At 41.0% G+C, this 24,345-nt stretch overlaps 1 protein-coding gene across 6 annotated transcripts in view; it reads right to left on the bottom strand.

The window, feature by feature from the left end:
- SDK1 (sidekick cell adhesion molecule 1) overlaps positions 1–24,345 on the bottom strand; it is a 963,824-nt gene that overhangs the window by 629,878 nt on the left and 309,601 nt on the right. For all 6 annotated transcript variants that reach the window (XM_045387966.2, XM_065541579.1, XM_015447042.3 and 3 more), the window contains exon 2: positions 19,110–19,269. In XM_045387966.2, the coding sequence (XP_045243901.2) occupies positions 19,110–19,269 (160 nt within the window). The remainder of the gene's footprint in view (positions 1–19,109; positions 19,270–24,345) is intronic.

Below are 24,345 nucleotides of genomic sequence, written 5' to 3'. Positions count from 1 at the left end.
AGACGGAGTCTTGCTCTGTCTCCCAGGCTGGAGTGCAGTGGCCGGATCTCAGCTCACTGCAAGCTCCGCCTCCCGGGTTCACGCCATTCTCCGGCCTCAGCCTCCCGAGTAGCTGGGACTACAGGCGTCCACCACCTCGCCCGGCTAGTTTTTTGTATTTCTTAATAGAGACAGGGTTTCACCGTGTTAGCCAGGATGGTTTCGATCTCCTGACCTCGTGATCCGCCCGTCTCGGCCTCCCAAAGTGCTGGGATTACAGGCTTGAGCCACCGCGCCCGGCCTTTAGTATAATTTCAAAGGAAAAAAAATAACTAAAAGATAGAGTTTCTATAAAAGCCTTGCTTTAGGTTTACTGCTGGTTTTGTAAATTAGGATGTTTTAAAATCCACCAGCAAGTAAAGATAGGTAACCAACAGCCACTTGAAATGAGTCTTACAACTCCGGAGCCCACCCCTTCTAAGCTGCCCAAGATGGTACAGTAATTGAGTTCTCGGCCACATTCACAGACAAATTAAGAGTAAGGTGTGAGCAAACTATATAGCTAAGAAAGAGTTAATATCTAGGCCGGGCGCGGTGGCTCAAGCCTGTAATCCCAGCACTTTGGGAGGCCGAGACAGGCGGATCACGAGGTCAGGAGATCGAGACCATCCTGGCTAACACAGTGAAACCCCGTCTCTACTAAAAAATACAAAAAAATAGCCGGGCGAGGTGGCAGGCGCCTGTAGTCCCACCTACTCGGGAGGCTGAGGCAGGAGAATGGCGCAAACCCAGGAGGCGGAGCTTGCAGTGAGCTGAGATCCGGCCACTGCACTCCAGCCTGGGCGACAGCGCGAGACTCCGTCTCAAAAAAAAAAAAAAAAAAAAAGAAAGAGTTAATATCCAAAATACATGAGAGGTTGGGCATGGTGGCTTCTGCCTGTAATCCCAGAGGCTGAGGCAGGCAGATCACTTGAGGTCAGGAGTTTGAAACCAGCTTAGCCAACGTGGTGAAACCCAGTCTGTACTAAAAACACAAAAATTAGCCAGTGTGGTGGCACACGCCCATAATCCCAGATACCTGGGGGGCTGAAACAGGAGAATCACTTGAACCCGGGAGGCAGACATTGCAGTGAGCTGAGATTGCACCACTGCACTCCAGCCTAGGTGACAGAGCAAGACCCTGTCTCAGAACACACACACACACACACACACACACACACACACACACACACTCTCTCTCTCTCTCTCTCTCTCTCCATCATGAAAAAAATAGCTTTAAAAAGGCCCCTTAATTTTAATAAGAGCAAAGATACTAGACAGACATTTCTCCAAAGCCACACAAATGGTCAACAGGTATATGAAAAAGGGCTCAATGTCCCTAATCATCAGGGAAATGCAAACCCCAATCACAGTGAGATGTCTTTGTACTCCTGTTAGGATGGCTACTACCAAAAAATGAAAAATAAATGTTGCTGACGACTTGGAGAAAAAGGAACTACTAAACATGGGAATGTAAGCTGGTGTAGCCACTATGGAAAATAGTAGAGAGGTTTCTTACAACATTACACATACAACGACCACATGACCCCCAAATCCCACTTCTGGGTATATTTCCCAAGAACTGAAATAAGGATCTCAGATGTCTGCACTCCCACATCTACTGCAGCATTATCCACAATTAGCCAAGACATGAACAACCCAGGTGTCTGCTGGGGAATGGGGAAAGCAAATATGGTGTATACACGCAATGGAATATTATTCAGCCTTAAAAAGAAGGAAATCCTGGCATTTGCTACATAGCATGATATCCTTCAGGTTCATCTAAGTGAAGTCAACCAGACACAGAAGGACAAATCCTACCTGATACTCTTATACTCTTCAAAGAATAAGAGGAATCTAAAATAGTCAAGTTCATAGAAGCAGAGAGTGAAATGGTGGCCATTAAGGGGTACAGGGGAGGGGAAATGGGGAAGAATGCAGGGGCAGGAAGTTTCGGCTATACTAGATGAGTGAGTCCTACAGAGCTACTGTACAGGATAGCGTCTGCAGGAATCATACTGTATTACATAAAGTTTACTAAGGGGGTAAGTCTTCTGTGTTTTTATCACACAAAATAATAATGAACTTCTGGAGGTGGAGAGATTTATGCCATATATGGTGGTGAAAGTTTCAAGGGCATATAATTATCTCCCAACTCATCAAGTTGTATACATTGGATATGTACAGCTTTTTCTATTGTTGATCATATTAAAAAATAAAAGTGAAGGTATGCACATTGCAGTTGAATAAGGTACATCATATTTGAACAAAAAACAAAAGAGTAAGACATGAGGCTTAGATGCTTTTCACATATGGGAAGGTGTCTATCAAAAGAAAGAAAAGGAACCAGCCTGGGCAATATGGTGGAACTCTGTCTCTACAAAAAAAAATACAAAAATTAGCCAGGTGTGGTGGTGTGAGCCTATAATCCCAGCTCCTTGGGGCCTGAGGTGGGAAGATCACCTGAGCCTGGGAGGCAGAGGTTGCAGTGAGCCAAAATCGTGCCATTGCACTCCAGCCTGGGTGACAGAGCCAGATCCTGTCTCAAAAAAAAAAAGAAAGAAAGAAAAAGAAAAGAAAAAGAGCTCAAATACGAATAGACTATTTTCCACAAAGGGAAGAAGAAAACATAATGATGGTATACTTTACCCCCAAAAAAATATGTTCCAGTAATACCTGTCTACAATTTAAAAGTATTTCCTTTTACAAAGTATAACCAGAGAAACTTTTTCAAAATCAAGTAAAAAACAAAGTGTGTGCTATGCTGTATTTGCTCAGTTCCCAAGCATACCTTGAATCACTTATATTCAACAAATTGCTCATGTTTTTATTCAAGTATGTACAATTAGGCAACCTGAAAAAGGAACTGATAGGCATAATTTTAAGTGACTAAAACATTTGGACAACACAGGTAATTCAAGATTAAGCAAAAATTAATCAAACTATGTTTTCCCCTCTGATAATCTTCTTGAGCTTCTAGGGGAGGATTAACAAAATCTTTTGTGAAGAGAAAAAATATTGCTGAGTTTTAATCTTAAAAGTTTTATTCTTTATGTGGAATAGTTCATGTAAAACAAAATTAATTAGTGAATACAATCACAATAATAAAGAGCCAATGCCATTTATTTAAATTACAAATCCAGACCAGGAGTATGTGCAGCTTTGATTATTACACGCTATGATTACAATAGAGGGGAGTTTTGAGATTAGCTTAAAACAAAAGTCAAGAAAAGTTTTTGGAAAGAAATAGCACAAGTCATTGCAGTAGGTATTTGAAACACTACAAAGACAGTTTTATCATTGCAACATAACCATATTTATATGATTGCTCATTCTACTTTTTCCTGTTTTTCAGTACCTAAATAGGTCTTAAATTCTTATGAATTTCTATAGTAATCCTATGTACTAATGCACAAAAATAGAACTGCTTTCAAACAACAGGGAGAAATAGAGACAAAATTGAATATTAAGCATATGCTGTTTTGTACCATCTCTTTAGTCTAATGTCTCACCAGGGAAAAAAATATGAAAAAAGTTGCAAAGTCCTCCACCTATTATGGGAATTCCTACACAAATTATGTTCACCTAACAGATGGGAATATTCATTGTAAGTCTATTGTTTATAAACACACATTTTTAAGCAGGCAAAGTTTCCTGGCTCTTTACAAGAAAGTATGATAAAATCTTAGCACCATATGCCACTAAAATATAGAAAATGCCTGTTCCTGTTTCAAATCAACACAGCAGGGAATGTTTGCACTCACTCTATCAAGGCAGAATTCTACTCAACGAACACAGTGTTTTCCAGGGCCAGTTCATCATCAGGAATGGCAAAGAAAATAAAACACAAAATCCAAACAAAAACCAAGGCCTTAAATGTCCATTTCTGCTAATAGGAGAAAGCCTCAGTTGTGACCTGCATCTCTGAGTGGACCACTGGAACAACGCTAGAATTTCTCTAGGAAGCAGCATCAGGTCCATCTCAGACCAGGAACAATTGCTTGGACTAGACATCTGACATGTTCAGTCTACCTAGGAGCTGAACCACTTCCCTGTATTTGGAGAATTCTCCACCCTATGAGCTTTTGTGGAGATGGGGCTTATCTCAATTAAAGGCTGAAAGGACCACATCTGGAGATTCCCAGACCACTGCCTCCACAGGTACCAGGTCTGACACATAGCATGGCCAATTAGACACACTTGCTCTGGATTTTTAAATCTGGAGCTGGTGATGCCCAGGAAGAGGGCTAAAGGAGAACTCATCTGACAGCAGCAGTGGCAGCAGTGGTGGGGGCACAGGGGAGCCCTAGTCCAGGGGAGTAGTGGAGTGTCCAGTGCCAACTGGGGCAGTGGCTCAAGCAGTGATGGCCAGTGTCCGGAGGGGCCAGCAGCAGGACCCTCATGGGACCGGTTCTGGAGTGACTGTGGCTCACTCTGTTCATGCCCAATCTCCAGGTTGCCCAGTGACTGACTCTAAGGGTACCCCAATATCCACGCAACAGCTCACACAAGAGAAAGTTGGTTTCTGTGCCTTTAGAACCCTTCAAAATTCCACGCCCTAGAACATAGCCAAAATAATTTTGGCTGAAATATATTCTAAAGTTACTAGGTGCTCACCAAGGTCATAGCAAAACCTAAATAATACCTCATAGAATCATTTCTTTTTTTCTGAAAAAACGAACAAACACACACACAAAAAAACATGGCTTCCTGGTAAACCACCAAAAATCACTGGAAGATAAAGAATCCCCTCAAACTGGGACACATTTACCTGTTACAAGAAGTTCCCTTGAGTATGAGCCACTAAAATTTTAGAAAACATCTGACAAAATACTACTTTAGTTACTGTTCAGCAGTCCTTCCCAAGCACCACCAGATGCGATGACTGAGTCTAACTGTCACAGGCCAAAACCACAGCCTCAGTGCAGATGAGAACATTTACACTTCCCCTAGGTGGTCAGGGAACCTCATTTGATTCATAAGAAAAAATTTACATATTCATTAAAATTAGTTGTAAGATTTTTCTTTCTCAATGGTGGGGGGACTGTCAATATCCATTTTATGTCACTTTAGATACGACTATTCCCCACAATAGTAATTTTTATGCTGGTATGAAAATATCTATTTTGCATGAAAATAAGCAACCAAGTTCTATAATAAGCTTTTATACCTTGGACCAAAGCCTATTCTTATTCTTAAAGTTAAAACAAAAAAAAGGTTAAGGTAAAAATAACTGTAAGCCATTTATGTCCTTCTTGGAAATACAACAATTCTCTTTTTTTTTTTGGCATGGCATGATAAATAATTGTTTCCAGTTTTATTTTTATAAATTTTCTAGGTGAAATTTAAAAAAATCCAAAGTGGGATGAGTCTATAGCAGGTTTTCTCCTGAAGCAAAATAATGAAATGAAAAACCCAGACTGTCCCATAACAAGCTATCACAGAAAAAGAAAACCACAAGGAAAATTCAGACTGAAATTTGTTAAGAAAGAGATATATATGTGACTCTGATGGTGTATACAGCTCACTAATAGGCCTTAGGCATGGGGCAAGCTGAGGTTATGTTTTTAGTTCTTTCAAAAGAATTGGAGTAATCAATACGAAGTTAAATTAAACAGTACGGTAACAATGGAAGCTATACAAAGGGAACACAATATTTGTAAAAGTTATTTAATGTGTATTTTATTTCAAAATTCATATTAAATTGAGAAGGGCAATAAACAGGTCCCTGTGTGGAAGGGTCTAAGGAATTTGTAGCACTTGTTTCAGGAATATAAATCTGACGAATACAAGCTCTCCTGGTATCAATTAGATGCTAATCTTCCACAACCTTTTTATTGACGTCATACCATGAATGACTACATTTAAACTTTATCTTCATTAATAGTTATGAAAGCCAATCCAAAGACTAAAGAATTAATGTTGAAATGTTCCTAACACTCCTCCTCTGGGATTCCCATTCATGTGATTTTCTCTAACAAAAACAATGCTTTGGGGATCATTCATTCTTCATTCATTCCCACTTTTCCTTATTAAATCAGGGGCAGAAAATGTGCAATCCATATTTAGTAAAGCACGAACAGATGACTAGAACCGTCTGTCAAATCTACTGTGAGGATTAATTGCTCTCTCAAGTCGATAAAAAAGGAATTTCAGAAAACCTTCAGGAAAGAGGACATTTACTTTGCTTAGGGATAAAAATCTTTTATTGCATGTCTGTTGACTTAATTCTTTATAATGCCAGGTTCTCTATAACATAAAAGTTGGGGACCATTGCATCAAGGATTAAAGTATGAAGGCAAATGTTAGTTTCTGCATAATAAAAAAAAAAATCCATTCCAACGCACAATGGTAAAAAAGACCTAAACCACTCTATTAAGCATTATAAGCATGAACAAATTAAAAACGTAAATTTTAAAAGCTTCCACTTCTCTCACTTGGGAGTATTTGTCAACAATGAATTATGTTACAGAGTAGTTTGGTCAATTCTGGCCAAAGGTCTTCACTTAGCTTCCACAATGATCCCTAAACAAAAAACCAATAATTATCTAAATTCAAATCATTTCCGATGAGAACCTTAAAAACCCTAATGCTAATTCTGCCTCAGAGATTCTCCATAAACATTCATATCTGTTGTGACCATACAGAGTTCCAAAAAGCAGTCAAACCGAAGCCAGAAATAAATACAAATAACACTCAACTTTGTGGGGAGAATATGAATGTGAGGTCACACCACATTAATATTATGGATGTAAATTAAATGAGATAGCACCTTTTGTCCTTGCTGTTGTAAGATAGGCACTTCATAGAGGACAGGAGCCAAGAGGAGTTAACTAGAAGAAGAGAGTTGACATAAACCAAGGTTAGGAAAATGAAAGCTGAACATCAAGATGGACAACTAGAGAAATTACGCCCTTTTCAAGAAGATGTAGATGGGAGTCACACACAATTAGGTTGGGTGATGAGGAAACCAACTGAGAAAAGAGTTCTCAATTAAATATAATAGCCTCTTCTTCTTGGTGAGTACAAAGAGAACGCAATAGATTAAAACAAAACAAAAAGCATGTAGAAGCTGAATGTGGTGGCTCACATCTATAATCCCAGCACTTTGGGAGGCCAAGGTGGGTGGATCGCTTCGGCCCAGGAGTTTGAGACCAGCCTGGGCAACGTGGTGAAACCCTGTCTCTACTAAACATACAAAAATTAACCAGGCGTGATGGCATGTGCCTGTAGTCCCAGCTACTCGGGAGGCTGAGGTGGGGGGAATCATTTGAGCTGGGTGGCAGAAGTTGGAGTGAACCATTGCACCACTGCACTCCAGCCTGGGCAACAAAGTGACACCCTGTCTCTGGAAAAAAAAAAAAAAAAAAAAATCATGTAGAGAAATCTTCCCCACAGCTTAGTGATGAATTTTAGATTTTAGTCATGTAATTTGTCTCAGGGTCTTGAGGCTGAAGAATATCAACATGGGACTGTTCGGAAAAAATGGACCTGTTAATAATATTAAGCCTTCAGATACATAAACACAGGGTATCTGCGCATTGATTTAGGTCTTCTTTTTCTTCTCTCTCTCAGCATTGTTTGTAGTTTTCAGTGTAAAGGTCTTACAGACCCTTTGTCAGATTTATCCTTACTTCAGATTTTTTTGTACTATCTTAATTTTTTTTCTTCTTCTTGAAACGGAGTTTTGCTCTTGTCACCCAGGCTGCAGGGCAATGGCACAATCTCGGCTCACTGCAACCTCTGCCTCCTGGGTTCAAGGGATTCTCCTGCCTCAACCTCCCAAGTAACTGGGATTACAGGCATGCACCACCATGCCCATCCTTAAATTTTTTTTTTTTTTTTTTTTTGAGACGGAGTCTCGCTCTGTCGCCCAGGCTGGAGTGCAGTGGCGCGATCTCGGCTCACTGCAAGCTCCGCCTCCCGGGTTCACGCCATTCTCCTGCCTCAGCCTCCCGAGTAGCTGGGACTACAGGCGCCCACAACCGCGCCCGGCTAATTTTCTGTATTTTTAGTAGAGACGGGGTTTCACCGTGGTCTCGATCTCCTGACCTTGTGATCCGCCCGCCTCGGCCTCCCAAAGTGCTGGGATTACAGGCGTGAGCCACCGCGCCCGGCCCTTAAATTTTAAATATATAATTTTCAGATTTTTTTGCTAGTACACAGAAATATAATTCTTATATGTTGATCTTCTATCTTGTAATGTTGCTAAACTCACTTATTAGCAGCTTTTAAAAAATATGTAACATATTTTCTACATAAATAATGATGTAACTTGAAAATTCAGTTTTACTTCTTCCTTTGCAATCTGGATGCCTCTTACTTCTTTTTCTTGCCTTACTGCACTGGCTGGTAACTCCAGTAATTAGGATTTGCAAATTTGAAAAAATTATTTCTTCAAATATTTTTCCTCCCACTGCCTCCTTTGGGGATTCCAGTTACGCATCTATTAGGCCATCTGAAGCTTTCCCACAACTCATTTGTGGCCTTTTCATCGTGTTTTTTTTTTTTTTTTTTTCTATCTGCCTTTTATTTTGGATAGTTCTATTCCTATATCTTTATTAATATCTTCTTCTGTGATGTCAAGTCTCCTGATAGCCCCATCCAGTGTTTATCTCACACATGATAGTTTTCATCTTTATAAGTTTGATTTCTGCCTTTTTTGTGTTTTTCATGTCTCTACGTTGATCATAGGTTATACAGTTATAGCTGTTTCATTGTCTTTCTCTGTTAATTCTAATAACCGTGTCAGTTCTGGCTTGGTTTCAATCAGTTGATTTTTCTCTTTGTTATGGGTCATGCTTTCCTGCATCTGTATATGTTTGATGATCTTTGATTAGAGTTTAGACACTGTGAATTCTCCCTTGTTGGGTCCTGGAAATTCTTGCATTCCTATAAATATTCATTAACTTTGTTCTCTGATACTGTGAAGATATTGAGCAGTAGTTGGATCCTTTTGGGTCTTGCTTTTCAAGACTTGTTAGGCAGAACCAGAGCAGGATTTGGTCTAGGGCTAACCATTCTCAAGACCCAAGACAACTCTATGTAGGTTATCTGATAAACTCATGAATACGACGTTTGACGGTTTGGCTGGTGAGAACAGACACTCCGCCAAGTCCTGTGTAAGCACAGAGAACATTGCCTCTAATCTTCTTGGATAGTCCTTTCCCTTGCCTGGGGTAGCTTTCTCACATGAATGTGCTGATGAATATTCTGCCAAACACTCAAGGTGGACCCTCTGGAGGTCTCCAGCATTCTTTCTCTATGTAGTGCTCTCTTATCCAGTACCCTGCCCTTAGAAATCTCACTGCCTAGATCTTTCCAAACTCTTAGCTCTCTTCAACTCAGAAAGTCCTCTAGGTTCTGCCTGGGTTTTCCTTCTCTATGCCACAGCCTAGAAATCCCCTCAAGGCAGTAAGCAGAGGGTAATCATAGGGCTCCCCTTGTTTGTCTTCTATCTCTCAGCGATCACATTCTTTCACTGCCTGATATCCAATGTCTTGAGAACTGTTCATATTTTTTGTCCAGTTTTACAGTTGTTTCAAATGAGGCAGTAAATCAGATCCCAATTACTTTATCTTGGCCCAGGTTGTCAGTTTTTAGGGAGACAAAGAAGAAGAAAGGACTCAGCCATAGAATTAGACAACAGTTCTAGAAGCTGCCCTTTCACGTAAGCCACATATCCCAGCATAAGGGATGCTGCCAGAGATATCTGTTGTGGATAAGGATGTTGTGGGGAGTCTCTAGTAGCCCCAAAGAAGAGTCAAGCACGCATCGTAAGGTCCTGGAATAATATTATGCCTTCTGCAGAATGGAACTACGTACATTGAAGGGCAACTTCTGATGTCCTTAGGACAAACTGAAGTCCTGATCCCATAGGTATTAAGAAAACATGCCAGACTGGGAACATAGTGAGATCCCATCTCTACAAAATATACATATCTTGTATATACATCTATACACTCTAGCCTAAGCAACAGAGCAAGACTCTATCTTGAAAGAAAGAAAATATGCAACTGCAGATAAGCATGAGGAGGGAATTATTAACAGAACTATGTAGCCATAAGAGTAAGACTACTCTCTCAGTTATACACAGGCCTCACCAACTGATAGAACAGTTAAACACTCAGGCCTGGGATTATACATGGGTCGCCTTGATCTGGAAAATGAAGATGTCACACTACCGCCTTACTCGTGTGTGGCGAAAGGGAGCACGGTGAAGGAAGAGTCTTCCAAGCAGACGGAGCTGCAAGTAGTACCTTTGGTCCTTAACTTTGAATGGGGAGAGATTTGAGAAAGAAATGGGTTGGGAATGGATGTAAAGAGACACTTGGGCACTGACAACTTGCTTGGCTGATGGGAAAGAGGCCTGAGAGAAATAGGACTGGAAATTCAGAAACAAAGAAAGTCATTTGTTAAAAACCCAATGGGGGTGGCTGACGTATGTGGATTTTTGATATCACTAGAGAGCATCCACTTCAGATAAGGCACTCATCAATCAATTGAAGAGGATGACTCAACTGTGGTTGTCATTTAGATTTCTTCTCAACTAATAAAATGGGACATAAACCGGTCATGTTGGCAAGGACTGAGGCTATGAATGAATCCGACAGCAGCAGCTCCTCCTCACCAAAGCTAATCTGGCTTTTGCCAATGCCAGATGCCAAACCTGGCAACGGCAGAGACTGATGCTGAACCAACAGTGCAACATGATTCTTCAAGCTGGCCACTTGCGACTGGATGCTTATATCTGGCCTTTCTACCAAGGAAACATGCAGTGACTCTTCCTAATCAAACTCAGTATCTCCTCTGGATACGGATCTGCCTTCTCTGTTCATTGACTCAGCCAGCACCACAATCTGGAAGCTTGAATACCTAATCTATACGCATGGCAGCCTGCACAGCATTGCCGCAGATCAGGGACTCATTGTACTTACTGAAGGAGGTATGAGAACAGGCACTTTCCCCAGGGGATCAGGTAGGCCTAGCAGATATTGCATTACCTGGAAGTAGCCACACTAATAGGATAATAGGATTCGGAACAATGCCTGGTAGTGTTAGCTGGACATGGTGGCTCATGCCTGTAATCTCAACACTTGGGGAGGCCGAGCTGGGTCAATCACTTGAGCCCAGGAATTTGAGACCAGCCTGGGCAACATGGTAAAACCCTGTGTCTACAAAAAAAAAATAAAAGAATTAGCCGGGCATGGTGGTGTGTGCCTGTACTCCTAGCTACGTGGGAAGCTGAGGTCGGAGGATGAACTGAGCCCGGAAGGTCGAGGCTGCAATGAACTATGACTGTGCCACTGCACTTCAACCTGGGCAGCAAAGCAAGACCCTGTCTCAAAAAAAAAAAAAAATTGTTAAACCTGAGGTCAAGATATGATTGGTCCCTATTCTGGCCATCTATTTGGTTTTTTCCCCCCAACTTTAGGCTCTTTTGGATTACAGACCTGAGTTCTCGGGTGAGGGAAGATATCCCATAGAAGAAAAAGGGATCCAGAGAATTGGACTCTTTAATACATCCTAGTCACTTCGTGCACTTCATGCCAGTGGGCTGGTGAAAAAGAAAGGCATTACTACACTGACGGAGGTAATGACTCTAATTACCCTGAGACATTGGGGCTGGTGCCACACAGCAGAGGTGGGGAGGAGAGAAGTCGCTGGGGTATCCCTTAGTGCTCGCAAGACCAGTTGCAATTAGAGAATCCACGGCCCAACAGAAGCAAGACAACAAAAAGCTGAGATGAGGGCCTGGGCCACCCAGCACCAAGCAAATTCGACTAGCTGAGGAGCAGGCTGAGATTCACGCATACCTAGAACGGGCAGGAGAAAATACATACACCCATTATACCCTTGAGACTTGGTCTAGTAAGAAAAACAGCTTGTTCCACTAACTCTTTTGAATAAAGTCCTTGTTAGAAACTACAGCTGACTACCTTCTTAGAAGGAACCCTTTCATTAATTAGACCTAATAGTCAGTACAAGTTACACTGAGGGGTTCCAGGAATAGACTCAATTTTGTCCTCTTACATTCCATTTAAAGAATCCTTTTGGTCTGGAAGTGGTGGCTCACACCTGTAACTCCAGCACTTTGGGAGACCAAGGCAGTAGGACTGCTTGAGACCAGGAGTTCAAGACCAGGCTGGGTAACATTAGCAAGACCCTATGTCTAAAAAAAAAAAAAAAATAATAATAATAATAATAATAATAGCTAGCTGTGGTGGCACCCATCTGTGATCCCAGCTACTAGGGAGGATGGTGCAGAAGGATCACTTGAGCCTAGGAGTTCAAGGCTGCAATGAGCTATGATCACACTATTGCAGTCCAGCCTGAGCGACAGAGTGAGACCCTCTCTCTCAAAAAAAAAAAAAAAAAAAAGAAGGAAAGAAAGAAAAATCCTTGTGGCTCCACCTTTTACTTGAGCTGCTGGTGTGGTCAACACTTCCAAGCAGCCCAGAGTGGCCTTATGGTGGCACAGCTGGCATCACTTTGCCTCAACCCATGCCTCATATTTCTTGCTTCCTGTCCTGGAGATTCTCTGGCACCAGTCAGCAGGTTTAGCTGCTTACTAATGCTTGAGCTAATTAGAAATGAAGGCTAATAACCATGGGGCCCATATTTATCAGCCAAGTACAGGAGCTGATAAATATTTTCCTCTTTCACCCATTAGGGTGGGCACTTCTGAGATTCATTTCCTAAGACTCCATAGAGGTTCCAAACAAGATTGAGCTCCAGCCACTTATAGTGACTGCCAACTTGATAAGGGATCCCTGCACTGGTGCTTCCTTCCTCCCTGCTTCATTCCCCTGCCTTTACACCTGCTGCCTGGGATGACATTCACAAACAAGGAGACGCAAGCTTTATCTCCACCACTGTCATCAGGAGATCCCAGGTTATTAGAGACAGAACTGTCTGATTCGTTGCAAATATTGTCCCAGTTTGTTGCTTGCCTTTTAACTTGTAAGGATTATTTAAGCATATGGGCAATTAAAATTTTTATCTCTTTTATACAAAACTTGTAAATATTTGTAAATTTATCTGTGATCTGTTTCTGGTGAAGTTCCTCAATGCTTTTGTACTTTGTCCTGGTATAGTTTGAGATCATTCAAATATTCCCTTTGTTTATGTTTCCTTTTTTTTATATTTAATTCATCAATGTATCTGAAATTCATTTTGATGTTTAATGAGGATGTATTTTGAATGTTGTTTGCAAAAAGCTGTTTTTAGCATTGGTTTGAGAACTCATTTGAATATATATATATATATACTTTTTTATTTTGTTTACTTTTATTTTTGAGACAGAGTTTCATTCTTGTTGCCTAGGCTGGAGTACAATGGCACGATTTCAGTTTATTGCAACCTCCACCTTCCGGGTTCAAGCGATTCTCCTGCCTCCCGAGTAGCTGGGATTATAGGCATGAGCCACCACAACCGGCTAATTTTGTATTTTTAGTAGAGACGGGGTTTCTCCATATTGGTTAGGCTGGTCTCGAACTCCTGACCTCAGGTGATCCGCCCACCTCAGCCTCCCAAATTGCTGGGATTACAGGCGTGAGCCACCATGCCTGGCCTTGATTATATATGTTTTATAAATACAATGGTCTGGATCAAAATGCTCCTCTGGCATACTGTTTAATTTTATACTATTAACATATTACTTAATTATTATGGCATTCTAATATGCCTTAGGTTCTAGAAAAATAAATTCCTCCCCACTATTTATTTAATGTTTTGAAATTTTGTTGGTATTCTTCTGTTTATATTTCCAGATAAGCTTTAGAAAAACTTCATCAGTCAAGTTACTTCCCCAGAAAATCCCATTGGCATTTTTTATTAAAATATCCAGGCCAGGTGCAGTGGCTTACACCTGTAATCCCAGTACTTTGGGAGGCCAAGACTGGCAGATCACTTGAGGCCAGGAGTTTGAGACCAGACTAGGCAACATAGTACAAACCCCATCTGTACAAAAAATACAGAACTTAGCCAGGTGTGGTGGTGGGTCCCGTGGTCCCAGCTACTTGAGAGGCTGAGGCAGGAGGATTGCTTGAGCCCAGGAGGCTGAATCTGAAGTGAGCCATGATCATGCCACTTGCACTCCAACCTGGGCAACAGAGTGAGACCCTATCTCAATAAAATAAAATCAGCTATTGATATTAGGTTTCTTAAAAGTGCTACTGATGTTAGGCTAAAATTCTACGATGGTTTCAAAGGAACTGTAATTTTTATAGCATTTGGGTTTCCTATATAAGGATCTTCTTTTATATCGCATTACACACTTTCCATGTGGGTTCTACTCATTTCTTGTAAAACTTATTCCCAGGTATTTCATAATTTTTATTGATACTGTGAAATGTGTTTGCCTTTTTATAAAACAAAAGAAAAAAATAACCTTTCCCTTAACCATTCTTATTTTCCCTGGAATAAAGCAAGAATAAACATCCATCAAATTTCTATTTTTATATTGTCATAGAAATTGAACCACAGAGGCAGGTTACATAAGAAAACTATAAAATTTTTAGGAGTTTAGAGTATACAATTATTCCTTCTGTTACAATAATAAATATTGTGCCTAGTATTAAGAAATTCTTGGCTTATGTGTATGTATATCTTGAATATAATTACAACATTTTTTTTATTCCAAAGTAGAAAATAATTTAGAGTAAATGCTTTCTGAAAAGAATACAAATCCACCTAAGGCATCTATGCAAACTTAGCTTAATTGCTGAATTACCATCAACTTGCTAAGGTAGTAGTCACCTGTGCCGAAATGTACACATGAGCATGAATATGAAACATAACATTTGAGGCCAGGCGTGGTGGCTCACGCCTGTAACCCCAGCACTTTGGGAGGCTGAGACAGGCAGATCACTTGAGGTCAGGAGTTCAAGATCAGCCTGGCCATCATGGTGAAACACCTTCTCTACTAATAATACAAAAATTAGCCGTGCATGGGGACATATGCCTGTAGTTTCAGCTACTCCGGAGGTTGACAATCGCTTGAGACCAGGAAACAAAGGTTGCAGTGAGCCAAGATCGCTCCACTACACACCAGCCTGGGCAACAGAGAGAGATTCCACCTCCAAAAAAAAGAAAAGAAAGAAAGAAAGAAACACAACATTTGAAATTCACTGTGCAGTGTGTAATGCAAAGAAAACGCTATTTTAAGTCAAAGCTAGAAAAAGTAAATGTATAGTATTTGCTCTTTATAGGTTTAACATTTTTGTAACTGACACCAACGTGGGGAAAAATAAAGGTTCTGTTAAGATGGGAAACAGCTACCATTTTCAGAAAGTATCCATGGTTTTTTCATGTGAAACTTAGAGGGGTCTCATGAAGGCTAACATATGATAAATGAAGGTGCTTGAAGGAAGCAGAGGAAAGAGTAATTTGAAAAAATAGCATGAGATTTTTAGGCAGGTTTTATATCTTGGAAAAAAAAGGATAGCAAGATATGATAGATTCCTAATAACCCATCTCAGTGTCTGAGGCCCTTGTTGAACATAATATAATTTATCACGAATACCCCAAACAATTCTTGCTTCAGAATCACCCATTCCTTATGTTTCCCGTGTCACAGTAGTGAAGCACCTAGCTTATTTTAATGGTCTATATATAATGAGTCACTCCCTCAGTCTTGCTTCAATACCACCACCGTTTTGTCTTCTTGTGTGTTTCCAATGAACAAGTAAGTTTGCAAGGGCAAGAAGAATGCAAATAGAGTTCCTCCTCTTCCTGTAGTTTTAAGTTGACTGCAAATTGTCTCACTATAAGTTTGAAAGGCAGCATATATAATAGCTTATTGTACATGTTGGCATTTAAAATACAACTGTTACACCATTCTTTTTTTATTTTTATTTTTTGGAGATGGAGTCTCACTCTGTAGCCCAGGCTGGAGTGCAGTGGTGCGATCCTGGCTCACTGCAACCTCCGCCTACCGGGTTCAAGCGATTCTCCTGCCTCAGCCTCCCAATTAGCTGGGATTACAGGCATGCACCAACCACACCCGGCTAATTTTTGTATTTTTAGTAGAGACGGGGTTTCACCATGTTGGCCAGGCTGGTGGTATCGAACTGCTGACCTCAAATGATCCGCCTGCCTCGGCCTCCCAAAGTGCTGAGATTACAGGTGTCAGCCGCTGTGCCGGGCCTACACAATTATTTTAAATAGAAATGCTGCTTGCCTTATGAAGGTGTTATGTCCGAATAAACCTATCACATGTTGAAAATATCCTAGGTCAAATGTGCATTTTACGTACCTACCCTCACAGACACCATGGCTTAGCCTAGCCTATATTAAGCATGCTCCGAACACTAGTATCAGCCTACAAATGGGCAAAATCATCTAACACAAAGCCTGCTTTACAATAAACTGTTGAATATATCATGTGACTTACTAAATACTATACTTAAAGTAAAAAACAGAAGGGTTTCTCACCTACGTCAAGTCAAAAACTTGTTAAGTTGAACCATCGTTAAGTTGGGGACTCTCTGTATATTCGATAAAATAAAATGCAAATAATCGTTTTCAGACCCATATTATCCATTTAAAAATCGAAAGAATTCTTTAATAGTGGGAACTTGGATATTATTCTGTCTTACTCTTGCACCCCCGAGAGAGAGTTCCACAGGAAGACTCAGATACGGGACACGTGTGCTTTCTCCTGGGATGGAGGAGAAATCACTATTACGGGTGGTCGGAGAAGAGAAACGGCTTGGTGCCTACACAAAGGCATGTTCTTGGGGAATTCAATGTCAGAAAACATCCATGTGGAAACTGAAGATCTAGGAAACAATTCCTTTCCCACTATCCAAGGCGTGTAGCCTGGCTGCCAGGCCACTGCCACACATTATCCACATCGTGCCCTGCTTCTTCTTAGGAAGAACAATCTGGGTTCTTTGAAACCCCATTCCTTTCTTTCGGGGGCACACAAAGCACAATGTAATTTAATTTTTATGAGATCCCTCATAAAAAAGTGCGGTGGGCTTTATTATACTCATTTTTCAGATGGAAAAAGATCAACATGCTTAGATAACTTGTCCAAAGTCACACCGGTAAGCTGAAGAGCAAGTCCCTAAACTCCAGTCATCTGTCATCAGCCACTACTCAAACATGGTTCTCAATTCTAAGTTTTTTGTTTTTGCTTTCTTACACCCCTTCTAACAAACCAAGCCTTGCGATATCACATGGTAATAATGTATAGTGCTGCCTACGATCATTAGAGCCTTAAACACTCACAATACTCCAGATGAAGAGGGATCTTTCCCATTTTGCAAACGCTTACAGTACTCTCTTTACACTTATGGCAGGGCTCATGGGCCACCTGCCCAAAGTGATACCACCACTGCTCAGGTGCAGTGGAACTGGATTCTGCCAGTCCGGGGATTCAGGACTGTTTGATTTCAACATGCTATGATCTACTACGATAAACTTCTCCCTGAGTGTAGATCCTCCGACAGGGTAGGCCCGATAATGTAAGCAGTCACACACTCACTTGTCTAAAGCGTGGCTGGCTGATGGGAATGGGCAGAGCAAGTGAGGTGCGACAAGGGAGGGGGCTGTCAGAGAGCACCGAGGAGAACCAGGGAGTGTCTGTGCCTTTGCTGGGGGCAGCTCTGCTCAGCCACTGCTCCTGACTGGGGCTGCAGACCAGGCAGCCAGGCCTTCTGACTGGTCTACAGAGGCTGGGAAGCAAGGTTTTTACAGAAAATCTTACAACTGTCAAATGTTGACAGCCAATAAAAAAAATATGCTGTGGCTCACTCCTAGGCCAATGCAGGAAGATCACCTGAGGTCAGGAGTTCGAGACCAGCCTGGTCAACACAGTGAAACCCTGTCTCTACTAAAAATACAAAAATTAGCCAGGCTTGGTGGCTCACCCCTGTAGTCCCAGCTACTCGGGAGGCTGAGGCAGGAGGATCGTCTGAAGCCAGGAGGTGAAGGTTGCAGTAAGCCAAGATCATGCCACTGCATTCCAGCCTGGGCAACAAGAGTGAAACTCCATCTCAAAAAAAAAAAAAAAAAGAGAGAGAGAGAAAAAAATGCTTTACGCATTCCCACATATATTTTTAATTGATTTTTAAAATACAAACACACACACAACTGACACACACATAAATTCTGGGCAGGCTGAGTGTGGTTCCACAGACCACCATATCACAACCTCAGAGGTAAAGAGAGTGAGTGGGTGGGCTATTCCCCATTTTGAGAAGCTTATTAGTCCACTTAAAATGCCTCTGTACAGCCCATTCTTTACTTCATCTGAAGAAGAACACGGCATCGCTGACTTTGCTAATAGTGAGGCCTCCTGGACTTTTCTGGCATGCCAGTTCTCCATCCTGCATGGAACTGCAGCATCTAATATTATCATCCTCACAAAGTAGAGCCCTGAAAAGCTCTGAAATGTGGTAAGACCCTGAGGCTCCAAAGGCTGTGCCGCTGCCTCCAGGTGAATCCTCACCTCAGTCTTATCCTGATCTCGTGCTCTGCCCCAGGTTCAGGCCCTCTGTCCCCACATCATGTTCACCCCATGTGCATCAGATCCCTGGTGCCTGGCACAGTGCCGGGCACATGGCAGGACTTCAATATATACTGTTTTTTTGCTGCTGAATATAGAGGCTGTACTCATGCCCATTCTCTATGATTCCATCCGTCCCTATCTCCACTTGAAAGCAGCTAGGAAAGATTTTCGCTGACTACTCAGAGCTCTAGCTACCAAACTAAAGATCTGTTTAAACATTTGTGCCTAGATAGGAATGATACTTGTGGGTGGGGCTGTTGCCCTTGGAAAGTAAATGTATCATACTAAAGCTGTTACTGGCATTGCTCTGTAACCATAGCTTTTTGTTGCCTGACAATTTCACTAATGGGCTTACTTTTACAAATATAATGATAGACTTCCTAGGTGTAAACACAACCTATAGGAGAACAGCAAATCACATTCTAATTACATATTCAAATCTATTCATTTAATCTTGAATGCATTAGAAATTCCATCCAGTATTTTCACTCATTGTGCTATGATGGCCAATAAGGCAAGTATTCCAAACACATCGACTGAAATGGGATCTTATTTTCAAGCGATCAATTACTTATATTCGCTGCTGTAGGTGGTGAGCTCGCGGCCATCGCGCATCCACTTGAACTCCAAAGGCCAGCTCCCTTCGGCCAGGCAGGTGAGAACAAGGCGGTTCCCTTCCAGGTGGATCTGTGGCAGGCCTGGCTCCGTTTTAAAATACGGAGCAACGTCATCTGAAATATTAAAAAACAAAACAAAAACAAAACTGAAGTGCGCGTGAAAGTGGCACTCATCTAATTAATAAACCTATTATTTAAACAAACCTAATATTAAAATGAAAGTGATGGCTATTTGGCCCAATTAAGAAGTAAATAATCCTTTACCCCCTGGAAACATGCAATACCCCAGATAATATTTCAAAAAGCTGAAAGCTCAATGATACCCGCATTTGAAAGCATCTGACAGGTTCATCCAAGTTATTTCCACTTATGGTGAACAGCTTATTGAAGGGACACGTCGGAAAAATCCCTGTACATACAAGCCTTTGGTTTTAACTAGGCAATCTGTTTGCGAGAAAACAGTCAAGTGTATGCGAGCTATAAAAGCGAAGTTACCTCTATAACCCTCAATTTGTTTAAAAAAAGTAGGATAAGCAAGATTAACATACATACATAAAGGACATGAATCACAATCTAGCTTTCCTTTCATACACACACAGAAATGGTCTCTTCTGGTGACTTTCAATGGGATGCAACACAGGAAACTTGTGGTATATTCACATAATGGAACAGCGCACGGCAGCGAGAATGGAGCAACAATCGCTACACACAGCAACATGGGTAAATCCCACACACATCAAGTCGAGCGAAAGAAGCCAGACAGAATTTTCAAAAAAGCTGATAGCATGTGCCACTATTCAAAAGCTCATAAAAGTTCAGAGCCAGGTAAAACTGATCTATGGTGTCAGAGGTTAAGGATAAGGGTTACCTCTGAGGGATAGGATAGCGAAGGGGGTGAAGGGAATGGGATGGCTTATGAAAAGCAGGTCAAAATGTATTTCCTGATATGGTTACAATGGTACATTTACTTTGTGAAAATGGATAGAATCCTAGATATGTCCAGTTTTTGTAGATCTGTTTCAATGATGTTTTTTAATATGGATGCAGCACACTTGGCTTCTAGCTCTAGCGTCACTAATTAACTACATGATCTTCATCAGGACTTACAGGTTTTTGTTTCTTCATCAGCACAATAAACTGGATTATATGACTCCTCATTTTTCTACAAAAGTCCCCAAGATCCACCTGCATAATCAGCTTTCTAACTTTCATTCAGGCCTCCTCCCGTCTCTGCTCACACAGAGCACTCCAGGCACACTTCACTTCTTGCACATTTTAACCCAAGCCACGCTCTTTCCCAGAGTTGTGGTCTGAATGTCCCCTCCAAAACTCACGATGAAATGTGATGGCCATTATAACTGCAATAAGAGGCGGGACCTTGAAGATATGATTAGGTCATGGAGGCTCTACCTTCAGGAATGGATTAACGCTGATACTGTGGGACAGGGTTAGTTATCAAGGGAGTGGGGTCCTCATAAAAAGGATAAGTTGGGTCCCCATTCTCTTTCTGTCTCACGCACTCCCTTGACAGGATGATATAGCACAAAGGGCCTCCCCAGATGCACTGCTATGTTGTTGAACTTCCCAGCCTCTAGAACCATGAGTCAAATACACTTACATCGTTTTTGAATTACCCAGTCTGTTACAGCAGCAGAAAATGGACTGAGACACCTACTGTAGGGCCTTCGCACTTGGTCTTTCCTCCACCTAGGATGCTTTGTGCGTGCTGATCTTTTCTCATCCTTCAGATTAACTAAAGCTCCTCCCGCACAATACGCCCTAACAAGTCATTATGTTTATTCCATTCACAATACTTATCAGATTCTGAAATTAAAGTGTTTGTAGGTTACTCTGCATTACATTAGTCTTGATCACTTCTGAATTCCTAGCACCTAGAACAATGTCAGGAACTAAGGAGATATTTATTTATTTATTTATTTATTTTTTTTTTTTGAGACGGAGTCTCGCTCTGTCGCCCAGGCTGGAGTGCAGTGGCGCGATCTCGGCTCACTGCAAGCTCCGCCTCCCAGGTTCATGCCATTCTCCTGCCTCAGCCTCCCGAGTAGCTGGGACTACAGGCGCCCACAACCGCGCCCGGCTAATTTTTTGTATTTTAGTAGAGACGGGGTTTCACCGTAGTCTCGATCTCCTGACCTTGTGATCCGCCCGCCTCGGCCTCCCAAAGTGCTGGGATTACAGGCGTGAGCCACCGCGCCCAGCCTAAGGAGATATTTAATAAATATTTGTTGAATGAATAAATATAATAACACAAACATCAGCAATCGCTAGTATTTATTATTTACTATGTGCTGGAAACCATTCTAAATGCTATCTATCTATCTATCTATATAAACTTATTTCTCACAAAAGCTCTACAAAATAGACATCATCATTATACCCATTTTAAGGATGAATAAACAGAAGCATGGAGAAGTTAAATAACTTGCTCAACGCTACTCAGCCAGTAGGCAGTGAAGTCATGATTTAAATCCAGATAATCTAGCTCCAGAATCAACCAATTCTATATATTTTGACTCCAAGTGTCACATATTTCTTAATATGGGAAATTTCTTTTCAAGAATTCATACCCAACTTTAAATTTTGGTAATTTATTTGTGACATTACAAAGCTGTTCTTATAAATTACTGTACATTTAATAAACATCAAATAGCATATTAGAAATGTTAACATTGAAACTAGTTGCACATTAAACTACAGGGCATAAACTGAATATATAGAATTTAAATATAAATATATAGGTTATTTTGTCATTTTGTTGATCACTATATTCCATCATAATTGGTATATTAGTAATACAATATTACCAACCTCTCACAAGTATTTATTCATTTATTCATTCAAATAAATAAATATTAAATTGCATTTATGAGTATAGCAAGAACTTACAGTAGGAGATTTAACCTAGTCAATGAGATGAAATGCAGGAGCTGAGAACAAAAAGGTTGGCAGCACTCAAAACACTTAAACAGGTCCTCTGGTAGGAGCAAACATGGCAAGTACCCTTGGACAGTACGAAGGACTGAACAGCAAGCCTTGCCGAAGGTGCAAAGAGAGTGACTGGAAGGGGGATGAGCAGGGCCAGGTTGTGCAGGGCCTTGCAAGCAGGGCAAGCCCATGTTCTGGTTCCCATCCCAACCTTGCATGATTATCTATGGTGCCCACCTCATATTCAAGTGTTTGAGTATTAATAACATGTGTGATCACCCTATTTATAACCTTGTAGAAAGTACTGTCAAGATAATGATGATGATGATGATGATGGTTAGCTCTTACTACAAAAGGACAGCCAGTTGTGGTGGCTCATGCCTATAATCCCAACACTTTGGGAGGCTGAGGCAGAAGGATTGCTTGAGCTCCAGAGTGCAAGACCAGCCTGGACAACACAGTGAGACCCCATCTCCACAAAAATTTTTTAAAAAATTAACCAGTGTGGTGGTATGCACCTGCAGTCCCAGCTACGAAGGGGGCTGAGGTGGAAGGATTACTTGAGCCTAGGAAGTCAAGGCTGCAGTGAGCCGTGATTGTGCCACTGCACTCCAGCCTGGCAGCCTGGGTGACAGACCAAGGCCCTGTCTCAAAAAGAAAAAAAAAAAGACAGCAAAAAGTCTTTGAAGAGGTTGTATGACTGTGTTGTTAAAAGAACATTCTGGCTGTTATGTGAGAAGAAATAAAAGAGGGAGTGGAGTAGTGGGAGGACACCAGTCCAGAGGCCACTGCAGTGATCTGCTTTAAAACAATAGTTAGGTGGTAAAAAAGATTCAGTGATAGATTGGTTATGGATGTGAGGGAGAGGGAGATGTCAAGAAGGATTCTTATGTCTCTGACTTGTACATCTTTCTGTTCAATAAACATGCATTGATTCTAGGAACCAGCCTCTGTAATCACCATTGGGTATACAAAGTGTAAGACACAGTCGCTGTCCCTTAAGAGCTTATAATCTAGGACTGATGCAGGAATATAAGTAGTAAAGTGTTAGATGCTGTGATAGCACATGTAACTCAAAGTCAGGAGTAGTCAAGCCTTGTCCTGTTCCAAGAGTTCCACCTGCTTCTGCTGCACCTGACATGTGCTAAGCTGTATTTCAAGTGCATTCTTAAATTTGATTGTAGCCATGTGTCCAATTTCCCTTTTTGTTATGTACTTCAGCTAAAATCATCTCCTCTTATGACCCAGTCTAATAAAGCTGAACTGCAATGAAGGTGGCCTTGATCCCGTGGGATTTACTGAGCTACAGGCTTTATTAATGTCTTGCCATTTGCACTCTGTTTAACAATAGAAAAAGAAATGCCACTTTATATGGTTCTAGTGTCCTACATGAATGAGTCATTAAAAAAATACATCTTTTTTGAAAGGGAAAAGCTTCAAGATAGAAGCTCAAAAATTTGGTTTTGGTTTTGCAATTTCGTTTTGCAATTGATAGACCATCATCAATTTAATATAGTATACAATGGATTTGAATTAAAATGATACTACAACTCAATTTTTCATAGACTTTATAGTTAACCAAACATGCCTATACTATGTACAAATTATAATGCTGGGTACTGTGAGCTAGTAGGAAAAAAAAATGCTCATAAATGGTTTCATATAGTTGGCAAGCAAATATCTTGAGATCCAAATGGCTGTAAAATTATGGTCAGCACAGACACTAACATTCATTATAAGGAGAAGGGAGGGGAAAATATGTCAGTGCCCTGGAATTTTAAGCGTTCAAATTAAAATCATAACCACAAGTATTTTGACATAGATTAGCCAATGTGGGGAATAGCACATCCCTGAGCCCAGCACTATTTACCATTGAAATACATACAGTAGATCATCAAGTTAAAAGAAGGCATAAAGGTAACAAAACACAAAAACTTTGGGGACAGAAAGGGAGAGACAAGGATCAGTATTTAAGTCTGCACAGACCCCCTGCAAAAGCAATTGATCTTTACATACTTTAATTCGGACAGAGAACATTCTGAAATGATTCATAAAGAAAATGATTGAGTTGCCTCTCAGGTAAAGTTATAAAACTTTGACCTGGGGAAAAGCCAAGGGCCCACATATTAATCTTTGAGGGGTTTGTGTATTTCAAGTAATAATAGACATTCCCTTCCTCAGGAAAATGACCAGACGTTAAGAATACTTCTATATTCTAACGATGAACATTAGAAGACCCTAGAA

The sequence above is a fragment of the Macaca fascicularis genome, chromosome 3 (assembly GCF_037993035.2).
Source record: "Macaca fascicularis isolate 582-1 chromosome 3, T2T-MFA8v1.1".
NCBI classification, from domain to species: Eukaryota; Metazoa; Chordata; class Mammalia; order Primates; family Cercopithecidae; genus Macaca; species Macaca fascicularis.
This window is presented reverse-complemented; position numbering and strand designations above follow the sequence as displayed.